General features: G+C 44.0%; 1 protein-coding gene across 3 annotated transcripts in view; it reads left to right on the forward strand.

Annotated features, from left to right (window-relative positions):
- Window positions 1-4,662: 4,662 nt before the first annotated feature.
- The window catches only part of ADAM23 (ADAM metallopeptidase domain 23), a 218,689-nt gene continuing 201,647 nt past the window's right edge, over window positions 4,663-21,704 (forward strand). For all 3 annotated transcript variants that reach the window (XM_056111569.1, XM_056111568.1, XM_056111570.1), the window contains exons 1-2: window positions 4,663-5,240; window positions 6,379-6,596. In XM_056111569.1, the coding sequence (XP_055967544.1) occupies window positions 5,039-5,240; window positions 6,379-6,596 (420 nt within the window). In that variant the 5' untranslated portion in view covers window positions 4,663-5,038. The remainder of the gene's footprint in view (window positions 5,241-6,378; window positions 6,597-21,704) is intronic.

Consider the following 21,704-nt stretch of genomic DNA (forward strand, 5'->3'; position numbering starts at 1 on the left):
ATGTTGATTTTGCTACCTGACAGGTGTAGCGTCTACCCCCAGAGCTGGGGAGTTAAGCGAGATAAGGGAGTTGGAAAGAAGAGAGAGTTGGAGAGAATGAGAGAGAGAGAGCAGGGCAGCAAGATGGAGTGCAGAGAGACTAGCAAGGGGGACAGAGGGAGAAGAAGGTAGAAGAAAAATACAGGAACAGACACGTAGAGAGAGAGAGAGAGAGAGAGAGAGAGAGAGAGAGAGAGAGAGAGAGAGAGAGCGCCCAGGCTGCGAGATAGAACGCAGAGAGATGAGTGGGAGAGACAGGAGGAGACAGGAATGAGGGGGCAGTGTGAGACTAGAGTGGGGGGGAGAGGGGGCTCAGAGAAACTTGAACAGGGGCACGGGGAAAATGGAATAAACGGCAATTGATCAACCAGCTGGCTTGGCTCTCCTTTCCTCCTTCATCTGCCCATGGCACTGGCCGCCTGGCTGAGGGAGCAGCCGGAGACCACCAAATGCGGGTGGCGAGAGGGAGAGCCATCAGGGCTCTCCCTAGCCGCCCAGGAGATTATACACAACATTATGTTTCCAATTCTTGGTCCCTGTCCGGTCCTGTGACTCTACTCCCTAGGCCCTCTCTGCTTGCTTGGGCACCACTGCCCATGCCCCCTATTCTGATAGGTTGTTGTCACGGGGTGATTTATCTGCCTAGGGTGATAGTGATATTGTTTTCTGAGAAGTCAGGAATTTCTAATAGGGGAAACTGAAACTTTTGCATAAAAAAAGCAATATGAGTAGGGGCCCCACAAGGGTGGATATCAGGGTGGTATATAACTTTAGGGAACACAGCAACAAAAATTCAATATTCTTTAGACGCATTGAACACTTGTGAGCATAGGCAAGGGGTGAGGCCTGTTCTTGTGCAAATCCACCACCCTCCCTTTTGAAGGAATTGCCCAGGAGATGTTTGTGTGGTTGAGGTGACTAGTAATGGCACACAGGTTTCACCTGACCGTGGGAAGTTTCCCCACATGTGGGACTTGGAGCACACCACCAGAGTGAAGGGAAACTAGTAACTTCTCATCTGTATGCATTGAAGGATCTGGTCTAGGTAAGGTGGCACCAGACTGCAACCACAAACCTCGGTGGAGAGGTCCTTATACCGTGATCCTGACTATATTGACTGCTCCGAAGGTGGATGGAATCAAAACCTGGGTCCATGCTTCACATAGAAAAGCTGCCTTTTATAGACCAAACATGATTGCCACTCAATTGCAAACCACAACACTCAATAAGAGAGAGAGAGAACAAAAGGGAATGCCCTGCCACAGAGACAGGGTGGGATGGGGGAATGCGGGTGGTGGGAGGGATACTGGGATTAATGGTGGTAGAGAATGGGCACTGGTGGAGGGATCGGTACTCAATCATTTTATAATTGAAACTCAAGCACATAAATTTGTAAGTCTACAATGGTACCTCATGGTGTTTCACTAATAAAAATTAAAAAAAAAAGAAAAACTGCCTTCCCTCATTGGAGACAGAATGACATGGACCAGTGATGCATCTGGACAATGGGAGATGACTCCCACCTTCAAGATAAGGCTGAAGAAAGAGACTTAAAGGAACTATGGAAAGGGCATGGGTTATTCTGTTTCTGTATGCCCATGGTGCTAGTTGTGGAGTGAGCTCCTTATGTGACCCAGTTTTTGGCACTGGTTACTTTCTGATACTGAACAAGGTAGAATGAACACTGCTCTGTGTCAGCTATGGCCCACGCTACTGTTTGTTCAGGGACCTACGGAGTTCTACAGTAACCAAAACTATAGAGTGGTCTCCCAGCGATTATACCACAGGTCTGCTAAAAGAGCCCCTATACAGGGGACCCAACAATACTTGGCTTGCTTGCATGTAACCCCCTGCTTGTCCCCTTCCTACTTTGACAATTCCAGTCCTCCTTAATGGTAAAGATTGTGCTACAGGTATTGTTATAAAGGGGGAGCTAGGAAAGTCAACTTGTCACCCTGGTCCCAGCCCATATGGGACCCCTAGTGCTTCTACTTTTGGCCCTACTTCAGGCCTGGAATACTCCCTACACATTAAACTTAACCCCTTTTGAAATCTTATATGGATCTTCCCCACCTATATTTCCAATAGGCCCCCAGCCGGTTCCCTGGGTGAAATCGGGAGAGCTGGTGGCCGTAATGGCTCTGCATGCAGTCCACCAGGACATATGGCCAGATACTAGGGAACTCTACTGGGCCCGGAATATAAAGAGCTTCCAGGTGGGTCCCACTCAGGATTTGGAACCAGGGGACTGGGTGTGGGTCTGGAGGCCTAACAGTAGAACCCTGGAACCTCACTGGAAAGGGCCTTATGTTGTATCTTAGCCCCCTTTTTTGAAGTCATCGAACTGAATACTATATTTAATGTTTCCTTGGAAAAGAACCTGACCCAATGTAACTGGGGAGAAAGGAAGGTGGACCTCACTCTGCAGGCCGTTTCAGGAAAGGGAACATGCGTGGGGAAAGTTCCCACAGCCAGGCGAAACCTGAGTCCCATTACTAGTCGCCTCAACCACACAAACAGCCCCTTGGCAATTCCTTCAAAAGGAGGGTGATGGATTTGCTCAAGAACAGGCCTCATCCCTTGCCTAAGCTCACAAGCGTTCAATGCATCTAAAAAATTTTGTATTTTTGTTGCTGTGTTCCCTAAAGTTATATACCACCCTGATATCCTGAGATCCCTGCTCATATTGCTTTTTCATTCTAACTTTTGGCCTTCGCATACTAAGTAAGCTTATTGCTTTTATTAAGGACAGGGTTAATACTGTGCAGCTAATGGTCCTGCAACAGCACTATCAGGGGGTCGACAGTCAGCATGAGAAAGACTCCTCATTGTAGCTAAAAGAAAAAAAAGGGGGGAATATGAGGTTGAAGAGGAGCCATGTCAGTTTCCACTTTAAGACTGAAACTCTCAGCAGGCCTAAGTTTGTTTCCCCTATCAGAAAGTCCTGACTTCTCAGAAAACAATATCACCCTGGACAGATAAACCACCCCATGGCAACAATCTATCAGAATAAGGGGCATGGACAGTGGTGCCCAGCCAAACAGAGAGGGCCTATGGAGTGGAGTCACAGGACCAGACAGGGACCAAGAATTGGAAACATAATGTTGGTCCCTGCAGTCACAGGACTGGACAGGGACTAGAATTGGAAACATATTGCCAGTTCCTAGAAAAAAATGCTGTTATGTAACCAAACCCTATATCAGCTGCTTAGAATTTGGAGCCGGGGTCCTTGTCAAGACTCCACTGCCTTGGATGAGACTTTGACCCTAGCTCATACTAGCAATAAAGGGGCCTTGCATTTGCATCCTCGCATCTGGTCTGGTCAATGTGAGAGCGAAACTCCCTTCCAGGGACAAAACAAACAGTTCTGTCCTCTAGGATCTCTGTGTGCCTTTCTTTTCAGTTACTCTCCCTCTTCAGTAAGTGGGGTGCAGAGGGTGGTAGCACCAGTCTTTGCTATGGTGGTTTATATGACATTTTTGTTTTGTTCTGAAGCCATACCAGTTGTGCTCAGGGCTTATTCCTGGCTCTGAGTTTGGGGATCACTTCTGGAGGGGCCATATGGGGTGTCCAGGATTGAACTCTGGCCAGCAAGACAAGAGCTCTTACTCACTGTATTATCGCTCCAGCCCTACAAGGTTTTCTTCAGTCATGTAAATCTTGACCACTCCCTAACCCCCCAATATCATCTTTATTTTAAAATACAAATAATGGAGTAAGACAACGTCTTTAGTACTCAGTCATTGGGAGGGTAAGTAAATGAATCTTTAATGATGGGAGGAAAAATGCTACAGTCACCAAATTGCTCCTAGCCCACCCAAATCAGACTCTATAGTTTTTCACAGTAACGAGGGACGCGGGTGATCTCCCCCTTTCTCTGTAGAAGATAGGACTGAATCCCAACCTTTGAAATCTGCACCGCAAGGATGACAAACTATAAACTGCCAGACCCTGGGGTTTGAATGTCCGTGTTTCCCGGCCGGAATGGGCAAGTCCCCTCCGAATGGGCCCAGCCTTACTTTCTCAACTTTTGAACAAACACCTTCTGGCTTCTTGCGTGCTCGGCCCCGCGGGACCCGGAGGCCTGGGCGAGGCGGCCTAGCGCACGGGCGGAGGGTGAGGACGCAGGGTCGCAGGGTCCGCACCCCGCACCCGCCGCCGCGCGCAGACCCGCTAGCCAGAACCCGAGGATCAGCTGCGCTATTTTTATCTCGCCGGCTGCATCCCTTTACATTTGTTTTTGTAGGAGGGAATAAATTCAGCATGAAGATGGAAATGCGTGTGCTTAGCTTGAGCCGAGAAGGAGGGTTTTGCCAGGTGTTTGGAAGGAACACCGATTTCTCGGGCTGGTTGTATTCGCCAGATCAGCCTTGTCTCTGGTCTAGAAGCCCCCCAGCCCTCCTCCTTCTCCCTCATCAGTTTCTGCCTGCCAGCTGATACCTCCTCCTCTCCTGCCTCCAGCTCTGGAGGTGCCACCGTCACCTCTGATGCTGGAACGCCGGGGATGCTGCATCACCCTGCTGGTGTTTTTTTTTTTTTTTCTTCCCTTTTTTCCTCCACCTCCCGCACCCCCCCAAGAAGCATGCGCAGTGCGTTCCGTGCCAGGCAACAGCTCCGGCAGCAGCATCAGGACCCGAAGCCGCGCTCGGGCGCGCTCCCGGTGTCGGCACGCGCACAGCCGCGCCGCGCGCCGCCTCAGCATCCTCAGCCCGGGCTGCAGCCCCCGCAGTCGCCCGAGCGGCCGCGCCCGCCGCAGGGAGGGAGGAGCTGCTGGGCAGGCTCCAAGTTGGTGGAGCGCCTGCTGGGACCCCGGGACCCTGGAGCGGCTGCTCGGGGAGGGGCCAAGAGGCGAGCAGGGGAGGGGCGCCGCCCCACCCAGAGCCCCGACCCCCTGGCCTCGGCGGCACCATGCGCGCAGAACCAGCGTGAGCGGCTCCGCCCGCAGCGCAGCCCGGCGCTCTCGCCCGCCACTCGGAGCGGCTACCGGGAGCTATGAGCCATGAAGCCGCCCGGCAGCAGCCCCGGGCGGCCGCCCCTGGCGGGCTGCAGTCTTCCCGGAGCTTCCAGCGGCCCCCGCGGCGGCCCCGCCGGCCCGGCGCCAGCCCGCGCGCCGCCCCGCCGACTGCTCTTCGTCCTTCTCTTGCTGCCTCCACTCGCCGCCTCGTCCCGGCCCGGCGTCTGGGGGGCTCCTACACCCAGCGGTGGGTATAGCCCCGGTGCCCTTTACATTGCTTTGCTCGCGGGCCCTGCAGAGAAGAGCGAAGGGCACCCGGTTCTGTGCGCTCTGGACACATCCCGGGCTTGGCCTTGGCATGCTCCCCTGCCTTTGCCTCTCCACCTCCCTCATCCCCAATCCCATTCATTCCAGTTCACTTTTTTTTTTGAAGTCAATTTCCGTTGCATTCACTAAAAATCCCAAATCCAATTACTATCGGTTCCACTGGAGGGTGTTTAGTGCTTGCGGGGTCACTCGGCGATCTCCGTGCAACTTGGTGGAGAGGAAACTGGTGGAAAGGAAAGGCACCGAGGGAGCAAGTTGCTTCTTGGGTGGTGGAGCTTAAATTTGAATGCGGGTGATTGTAATGAGACTAGTGGTAATGGGTTGTTTCTTCAAATTTCCTGCTGAGTTTATTCACTGCTGTTGGAATTAAGGTGGGGGGAGGGAGACTTCAGGGACCTAAATCCGTGCTTGTGATTTCTCAAAGCGCTTGTCATTAATAATGAACAATTAAAATCCATGTAGACTTCATTGGAGACTTGAAATCAGTGTAAGCAGCTGGCTTTGGCCAGAAGATTTTTCAAAAAGTTGGAAAGCTGCCATTACCTGCATCCCTCTATGGCAAAAGAATTTTGCTCATCTCAAAGTTCAGAAAGAAAAGGGAAGGATCTATTTTGTAAAAGGAATCAATTAGCGTCCTCTGTCCATGAATTCTGCACTCAAGTTATCTTAGGAGCATACTTAACTTTCTGATAGGATGCTACTGGTCACGGTGCCACTGAACTTCTTGTAGACTTAGAGAAGGGTTGGAGATTAGGGTCAGAAAATTGGAACCTGTCTATTCTGTTTCCCCACCCTTAGAAATGTAGATACCAGACGGCTTAGAAATGTACATGTAAAACATAGAAATAAATAGTACATTATTGTATAAGCCTGTTAACCTATCCCGGCCATTTCACTGTGTCAGTAAGTTGTTTTTACTGTGTTTCCACTTCTAACTTGCTGCTTGTAAACAGAATATTTTGTTTTTGCAGTGAATGGCCAATGCTTTTCAGTCCTTATGTATTTATAGATTATATATGTGTGTTTGTGTGTGTTTGTGCCCTGCCTCCCCCCTCCAGCTCTGCATTGGAATGAAACTGCAGAAAAAAATGTTGGAGTCCTGGCAGATGAAGACAATCCATTGCAACAGAATAGCAGCAGTAATATCACTTACAGCAATGCAATGCAGAAAGAAATTACACTGCCTTCAAGACTCATATATTACATCAACCAAGACTCGGAAAGCCCTTACCATGTTCTTGACACAAAGACAAGACACCAGCAAAAACATAACAAGGTAGGCAGGAAACTGAGTGTGCTAAAGTAGCTATGAAGAGTTTTCCTTTGCTTTGAATTTCTGCCAGAATCTGATTCCACAAATTCTACTGCAGCATTTTATTAGGAAATCAATTAATATTATGATAGGGGTGCACAAGAGAGAATTAACCTGGAATTTGCTGGGATAGGATGATAGGATTGTTGTTTGTTTCTCTTTTTTGACTCGAAGTGGGAATTGGATTTTCTTACGGCCTTATAAGTTGAACAACTGAAATGTGGCCAGTGTGGTATACAGATACATTTTACACTGTACAGGAAAGGGAATATGTTTATGGGCCTGACTTTAACTGTGAGGCTTTATGTAAGGGTGCAGTATTCTACCTCCCAGGAAGAAACCGGCTTCAATCTGCATGTACATAAGAGTTCTTGAAGAGGCTGTTTGGCTATAGATTCTCCATCAATCTTTCACCTAAAATTATTTAAACAACCTCTCTTTTTAATATAAGTAGGAAAAATACTTTTTTTCTGTTGTTTGAGGAAGTTTGGTGTATTAAAGAATTATGGTAAATATAAAAAAACTATGTAATACTGAGACCAGTTTGGGTCAGCATAATCCTTCAAGAAAGACTCTGATTTCATTGTAAGTGATTAATTTACTTTCAGCTTGGTTCAAAAGTGGCATTCAAAAAAAAAAAAGATGGTCCTTAATACTTAAAGCACTTTCCCCTGCTCTCTGTTCTGTTCTTTATTTGGTTAATAATATAATAATATTTTGGGGTTATATAAATAAGATTTGTACAGTAGGCTGTCAGTTCCACTGTTCTTAACAGGGGCAGCAAGAAGAATCTGAATGCTATATATTCTGCTTTGGACTCTACCTTTTTTAGAAGGGCATGACTTTATAAACTTCTAGAAATAAAGAAAGTATCTGCAGGAGAAAGAAAATGGTTTTCGTCCTTGATATTATTAATTTTCTAAAATATAGACTACCTGGCAACAGATTTTATTCCTACTTTATAAATGGGGAGGTAGGAATTTAAGGCCTTTAAATGACTTTCCCAAGGTTGTACAAGACTAATTCAAGAGACTTGCATATTTGTTTTTCACAGGTCAGGTCTGGGAGAAAATGCTCCCTTTGTACTAAGTATTACTTCTCAGTATTGTGAAGTGATGATGGCTCACCTTGGCTGAGATGAATGGGATTTGATCTCCTTTCCTGTCTGTTCTTGGGGAACTTAAGGGCTGACTTTTGGATCTACCTATTAGTGTTATTGATAGAACAATTAACAGTGAGATGTTGATTGTTATCTTAAGGAAGAAGAATCCAAACTATCTTTAAGGAAGAGTAATTCAAGGCCCTTTTTGAAAAGTGTGTTGACTCCCAGTTTATGACTTTTCTAATTAGTGAAACTGTGTGGTTGGGGGGAGGAGGGGGAAGGGCGGTTAACTGCCTTTGCATAGGAAACTGGAGGAAGGAAAAAAAATCACCTTAAAACCTATGTTTAAATAAAAAAAAAATTGGACCACACCCAGAGAAAGCACAGGCTTTCTCTTGACTCTGTGCTCAGGCAACATTGTGGCAGTGCTTGGCATGGGACCGCAATTGTGTTGCTGGGGATGAAACCCAGGTCGCTCTGGTTATGATAAACACCTTATCTGTTCTACTATTTTGTAGCCCCTTAAGACATATTTAAAGAATGTCCAAGCCCTCTGGACCTAATACCTGAAAGAATGACAGTGGAACTTTTTAATAATTCAAGTGTTTGAATCTATGACTAATGTCTGTTTTATAGTCTAATCTTATGTGACTACTAGAACATAGTTTAACAGTAATTTTTGTTCAAACTTCACCCACCACTCATGTAGAAGACTTCTCTGTGGAACACCTACTGAATGTTGGAATTATTCTGTCTCCCACCCAGTGAGATGGTTTTCTTGATCTTTACTAAGTGTGTTTATACAGAAATTCTAGTTGAAAGAAGTTTCTTTCTCTTCTTATAAGTCAGCAATTATATGTTGCATAGGGCTGCATGGATAGGATAGGGGTTAAGGCTACTTCCTTGCATACAACTGACTCTAGCTTGGACCCTGGTTTGATACCCGGCAGATTCCTGAACACCATCAGGATTAAGCCCTGAGCACCGCCAGGTGTGGCCAAGCCCCTGCCCCTGGAAAGAAATAAAATTTAAAAATAAATAAATGTGATATAAAAAATCATAAAAATCATTGCACATTTGTGGTGTATACTTGTGTGTTTTTGTGTATGTACACAAAAAGCAGTATGCAGAAGATTCAGTAATAATAAATATGGGGGCTATAGAGGAAACATAAAAGTGAAATAAGTAAGATTTAGAAGTGTGCCCACATAGGTAAATTCTGCATTTTTACACATCGGGCTCCCCCAAATTTTCCCTCTGCTTGTGTTTTTAAGCATTTCTTGACAAAAAGTGGTCCATACACTTTCTACTGTGTCTTAGACTGACTTGCCTAATAATAGAAGTGACAAGAGACTGTCAGTTCAGCTCCTTTACACAAGTTTCTGAAAGAAAGCCGGATGTAGCTCAGCAGAAGGGCACTTGCTTTGTATGTGTGAGGTCCTGGGTTTGATCCCTGACACCACAAATATTTCTATAAGATGGAAACTGAAGAATGTCAACACTTTTTATTTTATAAAAAGAAAGATGTTTTGATTTTTAATAGCTGTGGCTTTTTCCTCTTATTCCTCTCCTGATTTTGTGGCACTCAAGCACATTTTCTTGAATGCCTTAGAAATGCTGAGTCACGGTGCCATTCATCTGTGTCCCTAGATTCAGGGTTTAGAGGTGGAAAGGAAATTCAAATTCAGGTAGAGCTCTGAACTTATGTCTTTAGAGGTTTCATAAATGTTCTGGGTTGATTATGACTTTTTACTTTACAGATGTGGAAGTTCAAATGTTTATTAACTCTTTAAAAATTGGTGCATTTAAAAGCAGATCATGTAATACACCTCCACATATAACAGTACTAAAAAAACTTAAAAAACTTAAAGTTTTCTTTGTGAAAGACCAAGAATCTTTTTTATCTCCTAATAGGGCATAACTTATTGCCAAACTATGCCATTTTTGAGAGTGAAAATGAACACAGTATGCCATGATTTTTGGTATAAAAATCAAGGTGGCCCAGCACAGATGGGTCTAGACAATTATGTTTCTTTGGGTTCTGATATTCATGTTCCTTTATAAACGGTTGTGTCCCCCTCATTTCCTGACTAATGAAAATTTTTTTTTTTAACTAGTTAACATGTCTATTTACTACCATGTAGAATTATTAGGGACTGCAGTAGAAAAACTTTAATTTTTCTTTGTTTTCAAGACTTATCTTTAATGGTAAAAACTTTCATAAGTATAAATGCAGTGTTTTGATTACTAAACATAGGTATTTTATAAATCATTAATATATCATATATTAATATATATTATTATCTGTGTTAATGTGAAATGTGCTGCATATTTAAAATGTGCTATATATTTAGATTTAGATTCACTCATTCATTTGTAAATTTATTCATTCGGGATTATCCTTTGAGGTCTGTTATTAAGGAAGTTAATGAGCCATTTTCTGAAATTTTCTCTAGTCAAGAATTGTCTCATATCCACCTCTCTTAGGATTCTTTACTTGTATAGTTTGTATGACAAAAATGTCCAAGGGAGGGGAGGGATGGGAGATATGCTTTATATATTTACATATGTATGCTTTATATATGTGTACATATATACATCTATACACACACACTTATATATATTTCAGAGTCTGTGCAAAGATGCAAGCATGATCTCTTTAGACTTAACTGGCTTGTGCATAATTTTGCATTTTGTTACCTACCCTACTGCCTACCAGTCTAAGTTGAAGAAAGAGATATTTAATTGAATTGAGATCATGGTGATTATTATAAGTTCCTACGCTAGCACAGCAGGCAGGGCGTTTGCCTTGCATGCGGCCAACCTGGGTTCGATTCCTCTGCCCCTCTCGGAGAGCCTGGCAAGCTACCGAGAGCATCCCACCTGCACAGCAGAGCCTGGCAAGCTACCCGTGACATATTTGATATGCCAAAAACAGTAACAACAAGTCTCACAATGGAGACGTTACTGGTGCCTGCGTGAGCAAATTGATGAACAACGGGAGGACAGTGCTAGAGTGCAGTGCTACTCTTGATCAGAATCAGGCTGGTTCTGTATTTCTTGACCATCTGAAAGTTAGTTGCATCATTGTTCTTGGTGTGGATTAGCAGGGCGTGACACAGAGTCTTTTGTCAGATTTGGTAAATTGGCAAGTATTGTATTTCATGATAATAACTTTAGATTTGGCCTCAACAATCTTTCCAAAGTTGTCAGATATTCCTCTGTAGTCAACAGAGAGCTCAGGCTCGTCGTGGTTTTATTGGTAATGTCTAGAGTAAAGTAGGTTCTAAGTAAATATCTCTTGAATGATTGAACATTCTTAAGTTAGAAAGAGTATGGTGCTTTCTGTGAAAATTTTCATAACATAATTGCATTGACATTCAAGAGAGTCTTAAGTTACTGGTAAGTATTTTTGGCACTGTGGGAGATTAGCTGGAGAGATCATTTTGGTCTTGAGTTTTCAGCACTACATAAGTCACACTGTAGACTTGCATGACCTATAGTAGTGAAAGTATCCATATTAATAATTCTCAGATTATTTCTATCACTGCCTCCCATCATCCATCAATGTGAGTAATATAGAGATGACTATGTGGTCATTTTTATTATTGTCCTGGGTTTATTCTCAATGGTGGAAAAAGATATCCACTATTCAAAATAGCCACAAGATGTTCCACTTTGGCAAGCAGATTTTGTTGAGAAGAGTTCTTTAATTAAAAAAAATAGATTTTGTTGAGAAGGCAATTGATACCTTATAGGCTCAAAATAAACTTTTATTTCTTCCTTAATCACCAAGAGGAATTTAGGTGGGGAAAGGGGAAGATGTTCATAATCAGTATTCTTAATAGAAGTAACTTCTTATGATTCTTCTATATGGAAGGACAAAGATATAATTACTAAAACATCTATTCTTATCATCCTGTGAATTAACTTATTCCCCTTTAAAGTCCTGGTTCAGTGGGAGAAGCATGCTGAAAGTTGTCTATATACCAAACATGATTGCCACTCAATGCCTCTCTTGCAAAACACAGTACCCAAAAGAAGAGAGAGAGAACAAGGGGGAATGCCCTGCCACAGAGGCAGGGTGGGCCGGGGGGGTATAGGGGGTGGGGGGGATGCTGGGACCCGTGGTGGTGGAGGATGGGCACTGGTGGAGGGATGGGTACTTGATCATTGTATAACTAAAACCCAAGCACTAAAATTTGTAAGTCTATAACTGTACCTCATGGTGTTTCACTAAAAAAAAAATAAAATAAAGTCCTGGTTCCCTGTTCCAATTCCTTAGTTCCAAATAACACATGAGACCTCATTTTACCTTGTTGTCTTCAAAACTCTTGTGTGTGGAGTTCTTGTGTATAAGAAATTAAGTTTATTTTTCTCCTGTTAATATTTCTTTATGTCAGTTTAATTATTAGATCACACCAATGAAGTTTGAAGGGTCAGAGGAAATATTTCCTCCCTAACATTCTATCTGTTAGGGGATTAGTTATGTTTGGGTCACAGTCACAGTCACAGTCACAGTCCTCCCGTTGTTCATCGATTTGCTCGAGCGGGCCCAGTAATGTCTTCATCATGAGACTTCTTGTTATTGTGTTTGGCATATTGAATACATCACGGGGAGCTTGCCAGGCTCTGCCGTGCGGGCGAGATACTCTCGGTAGCTTGCCGGGTTCTCCAAGAGGGGCGGAGGAATCGAACTCGGGTCGGCCATGTTGGCTGCTTGTAAGGCGAACGCCCTACCTCTGTGCTCTCGCTCCAGCCCAATTGAAGACCTGTTTAAATTTTTTTTTTATTGAATCACTGTGAGATAGAGCATTACAAAATTGTTCATGATTGCATTTCAGTCATACAGTGTTCCAACACCCATGCCTCCACCAGTGTAATTTTCTCGCACCAGTGTCCCCAGTTTCTCTCCCACCCCTTCAATCCACCCCCCACCCCAGCCTGCCTCTGTGGTAGGTACCTCTCTTCTCTCAATCTCTTTCTCTTTCTCTCCCTCATTTTAGGCATTATGGTTTGTGACACAGATACTGAAAGGTTATCGTGTATATTCCTTTCAAGACTTAGTTCTTGTCTAGAGTGATCATTTTCAACTAGTATTGTCATAACTGAATACCTGTTTTGAATCAGGCGCTGTGCCAGATTCCAGGGAATGTGATGAAAAGTGACAGTTGCTAGATTTTTTTGGTTTTGTTTCTGGGTCATACCCAGTGATGTTCAAGGATCATTCTCAGCTCAGTGTTTAGAGTCATGCCCTATGGTGCTTGAGTGGCCATGTGGTACTGGGGATTGAACATAGTACCCTGCAATGCAAACCATGTGCATTAGCCCTTTGAGCTAGCTCTGTGGCCCAACAGTTGCTAGTTTTTGTTTGTTTTGAGGACACAGCCAGTAGTACTTAGGGCTCACTCCCAGCTCTGAGCTTAGAGATCACTGCCAGTGTTGCTCTAGGACTATATGGTGTACTGAAGATTGAACCAGGTCAGCTGTATGCAGGGCAAGTAACTGGCCTAGTGTATTATTTCTCCAGCTCATCAGTTACTATTTTTAAGAACAAAAGACTAAAGTCAAAGAAAATCTGAATAAGTAATTGAACTGGACCTAAAGCGCAAGTATAAAGTAAGTTTGGGGTACGAGAAAAAAGGGGGAAGATGAAGGAGGTTTCAAAAGGTTGCACAGCGTCAGAAGGTAAAGGCTCTGGCCCGCTTGAGGCAGCAGAGAGTTTGATGAGGGTGAGCAGGGTGTCCAAATGTGGGAAATGTAGAAGAACTGGACAGTTGTGTTAAATTTATCATCAGTTAAAAGAGAAACAATAGGGTAAGGCGTTTGCCTTGCATGCAGTCGACCCGGGTTCAATTCCCAGCATCCCATATGGACCTCTGAGCACTGCCAGGATTAATTCCTGAATGCATGAGCCAGGAGTAACCCCTGTGCATCGCTGGGTGTGACTCCCCACCCAAAAAAAAAAAGTGAAACAATAAAAGATTTCGCTTCCTCTGGAAACCCAGTGACATAAGTGTTTGTAGGTGTCCCCACGAAGAGTACAGCAAGTGTCTTCACAGGTTGTACTTGGCAGACAGGTGCACGATCAGAACCAGGTCTGTACACCTCTTGCTGGAGAGAGAAAAGGCTGTATTGGGAGTGGGAGGTGACGAATATGAACCCTGGGAAGAGATGAGAGTTTGAATTTGGTTCCTATCAGTGGTACGTCCTGAGCAGCTAGGAACCATGCGTATTATTGATGCAGTGATAATTGTGTGGCTCCATGTGTGTTTGTTGGAGGGGGTGGGGATGGGGGGGGACCTTGCCTTCAGCTAGGAGAAGAAAGAAAACAAAAACAATAGCAACAACACCAAGATTTCAGTCATTGGGCCCGAGAGAGTATAAAGCTTAAGGCGCTTTCCTTGCACATGGCCACTGTTGGATTCCTAGTACTGCATAGGATTCTCAGCATCTCCAGGAGAAATGACCTCTGAGCACAGAGCCAGGAGGAAACCCTGAGTACTGCTGGGTGTGGCTCAACCCTGTGTCCCCCACTCCAAATCCTACATATGCATTGACAAATGTCTCAAGAAGATAAAATAGGGCATGGTGAGTGCGGTGATTTCTCTTGAAGAATTAAAATGCTTTGCCTGTGTTCTTGGGGGAATAACCCATCTATTGTCCTCTTTCCAGAGTGTGAGCTGTAGTACCTTTGGCTCCTTGGTGTTTAAAGTGATCCTTTCTAATTGTCACTTGTCTGGTGCTTTTGGATCTTGGAGTTTGGGTCCCAAACATTTCTTTTTCTCTTCCTGCAATTTGCACCATTTTGGTATTGAGGCGATGACTATTGCTCTCTCTAGCAGGCCACCGCTGAGTGCTCCTGCTCCAAGTCTTGCTTCAGTCTGTGCCCCTAGAGGACATTTCTGCTCTTTCTGCTCCTAAATTGACTCAGTCTGCTGAACACTAGTGTCATTCTGTCTTCTTTCTGGGTCACAGATTCCGCTATCATCCTTCTCTCTACAGTCAGGGCAAAAATCACCCAGGAGCATTTATTTACTCCATAGCATCGCTCAGATTAGGGCCGTGTCCCCCCCATAGGAGGGTGAAGTGAGACAGGGAGAGAGAGAGCTGCCCTTTTCCTGGGGACCCGCTATTTTCCTCGCCATCTAGGAGTGAACCTTGGGAGTCATCTTCCACTCCTTTCCCAGTCTATAAATAGTCCCTTATTAAGTCTTGACGTTTCTTGCTCGAATCTATCCCTCCTCCTCGCTCTGCATTGTGCTCTTGTCATTGCCTCTTGTCTCGCTCCCTCTATCAATCCATCAGCCCCACAGCTGACAGATTAATCTTCGTGGAACACTTATTTCATCACATGACTCCTTTATGCTCATTCCACAAGCATCATTTCAACTCGATGGATTTCTCTGGTGGAGGGGAGGGGACGAGGGGTGCTGCTGGGAAGAGGGTGGCTTGGCTGTCTTTCTGGGAACCCACCCTTGCGCTCCCTTCCTCCCTTCGCATTGTTCCTGGCTGGTGTGCCCAAAGGCCAGTCCAGGCCAGGCTTGGGTGTAGGTGGGGCTTCTTCTGTATTATCGATTTCGTTCATTTCTGTCCGAAGTGGGGCTAGTTATGGAAGAATCTTTTGATTTGTGGCAGGGATGTGAGCTATCAATAATGCTCTCTCAGACTTTTACTTAGGGTCCAAATTCTTGTTAAAATTCCTGCTTCAGAAAAATCTTACCTTCCTTACCTTTGAGGTCTGAGTAATTAGCTATTCTTGGCATATACGTTTTCTAATGAAAACATTAAATTCCTCCCAAAAATGCACATAATCACAAGGCTCCAGTTACACAAAGTATTCCATTCACAAGTGACGTGGGTACCCTTTAACCCCTATGAAAGACGCATTTACTCACATAATTCATTCATTCACAATCCACCTCGCATCTGAATGTTGCAATTTTACAAAGAAGTTTTTGTGTCTAGAATTTATATACACTCAGTAAAATTGGAATCAGATCAAATGCTATGAATTTTGTTATATAAAGGGTAGATTCTGTTATATTTCACTCCAAGTGATAAGAAGTTGAAAATAGTCATGTTCACTCACAGCAAATGAAGATGAAGTTTTTGCTGTCTCTACAGAAATGGGAGATGCAACCTGTCCATCAGGGTCTTGGTTGGCCAAGACCCAACCAGTGGGTACAACCAGCTCCATGTCCAAACAAGGTCTGGTGATATAAGTGTCTTTTCTGGCTGAAGAGTAAACAGATTTCTTTTCTTTTCTGGCACATATCAAGGGAATGGATTTCAGGTCAACTTTCAGTTGTTGTGAAAGATATTTATTTCTTTGCTATTTCTTTTTAGGTCTTCAGACCTAAAGACGGAAGATGGGTGTAACGCCTGGAAGGTGGGGGATATGGGTGGAGGAGTGGAGAGTGGTCTTAAGCATGGCTGTGGCTGGAACCGGAGGTCTTCAGCTGCCGGGGCTCTGCTCGGAGTGGGGGAGGGAAACTCAACCCACCTCTTCCAAGGGGCCCCGGTGAGGACAGCCAGGTGCAGAGGCAGGATACTCTGTGCTGTTCTCTTCTAGGAGCAGGGTTTTATAGTCTCTAGGTCTTGGCTGTTGATGGGATTACATGGTGCTGGGGGCAGTTGGTGGGTGTAATGCCTGGAAGATGCGGGATCTGGGTGGAGGAAGTCTCAGTCCTAATCCGAGCAGGCTTGGAGATCTACGCTTCAGGTCCCACACACCTGGGTTCCTCTGCCGGTTCCTTCATGCATGAAGCTCGTCTGAATGTGTGGAGAGTGGTCTTAAGCATGGCTGTGGCTGGAACCGGAGGTCGTCAGCTGCCGGGGCTCTGCTCGTGGTGGGGAGGGAAACTCAACCCACCCTCCTCCAAGGGGCCCTGCCTGGCTGTAACCTACCCTCATCCAAGGGGCCCCGGTGAAGGCAACCAGGTCTTATCTAGGTCTTACTCTGGACAACCTGGCAGACTACCAAAATTATCCTGCCCACACAGCAGAGTCTGGAAAACTGCCCATGGCGTATTCAATATGCCAAAAACCAGTAACAATGATGGGTCTCATTCTCCTGACCCTGAAAGAGCCTCAAATGTGGCACTTTTTAAAATGTCAGGGCTAGGACGAAGGAGACATTACTGGGGCCCACTCAAGGCAATTGATGACCAACAGGATGACAGTGATACGGTGATTCTTTTTAGGTCTCAGCAGTAGTGCTCAGAAGCTCAGGGCCCACTTCTGGTGATATTAATCTTGACCAACAAGTTCTGGGCTTGACTTTTTGGTTTTTGGGCCTGGTGATGCAGTTCTGCTTGTGCCTAGTGGTGTTGGAGGTCATGAGGGCACCAGGCATTGCTTGGGACAGAACCCAAGGGCTTGCACATGAGTTTCACTTTATTTGAGCTATCTCTCAGCCCTAAGGTGTTTGTTAACACCATCTACCCTAACACAAAATGTTCTCTACAGTCTCTATTTAGAAATGAAAAAGATAGAGGTTTAAAGGATATTTCCTCTGCTGATAGATGCTAATTATAGTGTAGTTCAAGCCAATGAACATGTGTATAAATAGGATTCTATAACCAGTGACCATGTTGCTCTTTGGCTTTGATCTATAATTATAGTTGGGGACAGTCCCTTCTTATCTACATGGCAATGTCCACTTGAGGGAGTCATTGTGGTGGCACCTTTTTAATCCTAGATGAGGAGTGGGAACAGGAGAATCACGTGCTACTGAATGTCCTCCTTCTGTGCTTACAGGGAATAAAGATTAGTTACAGAGTAGTTAAATTGAAGCCTGCTCAGAGGTATATCATAAGAACATTACAGACCATGAAAAAATGTATTTTGAGTATATGCTGAATTCCAATGTCTATTTCACTGATTTCCTGCCTTAAGTACAGACAATCAAGAATTTTCTATACCGTTGTACTCTAGAAACTTAATTGAGGACTCTGTGCCTTCATTTGTATGTGAGTATGTATATATGCTGATATATATCTATATATCGACACATATGTATGTATATGTTAGTCACCATGATTTACAGTACTGTTAATATTTCAGAATTACAATGTTGCCACATCATGATCATGATCATGACCATCCTGTTGTTAGTCGATTGCCTCGAGCAGGCCCTCGTAACGTCTCCTTCATCCTAGCCCTGAGATTTTTTTAAAAGTGCCATATTAAAGGCTCTTTCAGGGTTAGGAGAATGAGACCCATCATTGTTACTGGTATTTGGCATATTGGGTACGCCACGGGGAGTTTGCCAGACTCTGCCGTGTGGGCAGTTACATTCGGTAGCCTGCCATTTTGTCCAAAGTAAGAATGAGATAATAAGATATTTTCCAGGAGCTGGGTTTCATAGTCTCTGGGTCTTGGCCGTTGATGGGATTACACAGCACCAGGGGGCCAGTTGGTGGGTGTGACCCCTGCTACTGGAATTTGGAGGATCTGGGTGGAGGATGCTCAGCCCCGATCCGAGCAGGCTTGGAGATCTCAGCCCCAGCATGCGGATTTGTGACCCGCATGCCTTTGTTCCTCTGCAGGTACTTTCATGCGTGTGGAGAGTTGCCACATCACCCACCCCTAAAATATTAGCATCCTTCTATCACTGTCCCTAGGGTGCTTTCCTCTGCCCTCAACCTGCTGCTTAGCAAATTCAGTTCTTTAGACAGGCTCTCAGCGTCTGTTATCATTGGTTGTTTTTTTTTAAATCCCCTTACTGTTTCTTTATATTATACATATGAGAATGACAATTTGGTATTTTTCTCTCCTTTGCCTCACTCCACTTTTGCCTCAGCATAAGTTTTACTCAGGAAAGTTCCCTCCAGTTTTACTCAGATTGCAGTAAACTGCAAACATTTCTTCTTTTCTCATAACTGAGTGATATTCCAGTATACCTACACCACAATTTCTTTTTTTTGTGTGATTTTTATACATTTTATTTTCATGAAGTAGTTCACAATAGTTCATTACAGATAATGTTCAAACACCCACCCAAAGAGCGAGCATCTTCCCACCACAATAAGAGGGACATGTGTGAGGGGTTTTGTATTTTATTCTGGGGTCATTTAAGCCCCTATATAAGAGAATACTAGCAAGTATGTTAAAACCAAACACATATGTGTTGCTTTAGGTACATCAGTGGGCTAGAGTAGTAGAGGTTGCATTCGTGGGAGGAAATACTGTGTTGCTCTCTTCTGGGAGCTTTATTTTATAGTCTCTGGATTTTGGCCATTGATGAGATTACATGGCGCCAGGGGCAGTTTATGGCTGTGATTACCAAGCTACTGGAAAATGGCAATTTGGGTGGAGGAGGCCGAGCCCTGATCCGAGCAGGCTTGGAGATCTCAGCCCCTGGTCCTGCATACCTGGGTTCCTCTGCCAGTTCGTTCATGCATGAGGCTTGTCTGAGTATGTGGAGAGTAAGTAGCCTTGAGCATGGCTGTGTTAATAGTTATATTTCAGATGGTCTCCACTGGTAATATAAATAAGGAAGTGGATAGGAGACGTAGTACAGAGGGTAAGGTACTCTGCTGACCCGGGTTTGGTCCCTAGCACTGATTATGGTTTCTTGAGTACAGGGCCAGGAGTAAGACCTGAGCATTGCTGGGTGTGGACCCTCAAAACAAATAAAAATGCAACACTTAGGGGAGCCGTCATTCATCCATAGGTCTCCTTGTTCAGTGCTTTTTCAGCTATGTGAAAATACATGAATAAACTTGTAACTCCCTCTGCTATGCCCTGATAATAAGAAATATATTGCATTTGTAGTGAAGTGAAACAGTTTCAAGATATTTTCCTATCAGTAATTTCCCATGGTCCTTTCAATAATATGCGATGGCTTATTATTAGGAGGTTATTATTTATGTGCTCTAGGTGAGAAAACTAAACCCAAAGAAGTCAAGTCAGTTGTCCCAAATTTGACTATTGATGACAAGACCAGAGTGATGAGAATTTTGTTCTGAAGTCTGCTAGTTTCTATTTCTTCAATCATACCACATTTATGGGCTGAATAGGAAGTTCTGTTTTCAGATGTCCTTCCTCCAGATTATTAGGATTTGTGAACTAGTGACACCAGAGTACAATCACACATATCTTCTTTTTTTTCTTTTTGGGTCACACCTGGCACAGGGGTTACTCCTGGCTCTGCACTCAGGAGTTACTCCTGGCGGTGCTCAGGGGCCATATGGGATGCTGGGAATCGAACCCGGGTTGGCCGCGTGCAAGGCAAACACCCTACCGGCTGTGTTATCTCTCCAGCCCCCCACATATCTTCTTTGACCTTCCTCTGAAGCCAGTTGGTTTTCTTATCATTTTTCCCTTTCCACAATGAATATGCTGGAGAAATAATCTTGTTTTGGTGCTGACGGTTTTATAATATTGTTTATGTTTCCTTATTAATCTTTTCCCTCCTGAGTTATCCTTTTCCTGTTTACTGACCAAAGATGCTTATGTTTGTTCTTTCCAATTTTAAATCAGACATTTGATAATACCAGAAAAGCTGTGTGTGTGTGTGTGTGTGTGTGTGTGTGTGTGTGTGTGTGCACATCACATATGAAAATTTCTGCAGCCTGAAGAAGTGGATCTTTGAAACAAACTGAATTTAGGAACTGGATAATTTACCCTTTGTTTCTATTAACACTCAATTTAAACTCTGCCAGCATATGATAACCAGTATTCACACACAGATCTGATATTATCCATGCAAATTAGAAAATTGGCATTTTAATGAGATGGTACAGGTTGTCCCCTGAATTAATGATGGTTCAATGTTTGATTGACTTTAGAACAGAATAAAAAAATGCAAGATGGATACAGTAGAAATCATTTGGATTTTGAGGTTTTGTTTTTTTTTTTTTTGCTTTTTGGGTCACACCCGGTGATGCACAGGGGTTACTACTGGTTCTGCACTCAGGAATTACCCCTGGTGGTGCTCAGGGAACCATATGGGATGCTGGGAATCGAACCCAGGTCGGCTGTGGGCAAGACAAGCACCCTACCCACTGTGCTATTGCTCCAGCCCCTGGATTTTGAGTTTTGATGTTTTCCTGGGCTAACAATATGTGGTAGATAACATTTGTGAACTGGGCAGTAACTTCAATTCCCAGCTCCTGGTCAGCTGTGCTGTTATGAGGGTGAATAACCTTCAATCTATTGTTTTTAAGTCTCATAAGAAGACAGAAATTGATGATTCTGTTGATGGAGCTTCCCTGTCATTCAGCCATTCCTTTTAGTTCAATGCTTCAAACAGTCTTGAGGCCCACGGTACTTTCAGCTGTGAGTTAAGGGTGGGAGTTCATACACCCTTTCTTTCCTTTTTAGTGTGGGATTTGGTTAAATTAAATGAGCTATGCTACATATTATAAAACGGGCCCTGTGCTGACCAAAACAGAAATTTTGTTCATTTTGTAGGCTCATGTACATATCCTTGGTTATGTTTAAGCTGGACTAGGCAAAACTGTGAAATTTGCTAGGTTAATAGTAAGTATACTAGCAAATGCATTTTAAAATTTGTTTATTTCCAGCTTGTGACAGGTAGACATGTAACCTCATCTATGTAAGTATTTATTCATGGGATAAATAGGATGAGTTGGACTGTTTAGAATGTCATATATTCTTTCCCTTTCTTTCTTAGCTTCTTTGCCACTTAGTGGAAGAGGTATGGTTAGATTACGTTACATAGGAGTTTGACTGTCTGACGGATTTGCTGTTGTCTTTGATTTGGACTTGGGCAAGTTACTTGGCCCTTCTAAGTTCCAGCTGTCATATCAACAGCATGGATATAGTGCTAGTACCTGCCTTAGAGATGTTAGACTCAGTAGGATCACCCAGGTAAAGTGGGATAATCAGGAAGTACTCCATAGTACTTTTTTTTTATTTGCTCAGTGGAGGTCCCAGAAGTCAAGCTGTGCATTGTTCTTTCATGAATGAAGGGTTCATTTCTGATTATTTATTTTTGG

Source organism: Sorex fumeus, unplaced genomic scaffold, assembly GCF_029834395.1.
Source record: "Sorex fumeus unplaced genomic scaffold, SorFum_2.1 ptg000014l, whole genome shotgun sequence".
In the NCBI taxonomy this organism is placed as follows: Eukaryota; Metazoa; Chordata; class Mammalia; order Eulipotyphla; family Soricidae; genus Sorex; species Sorex fumeus.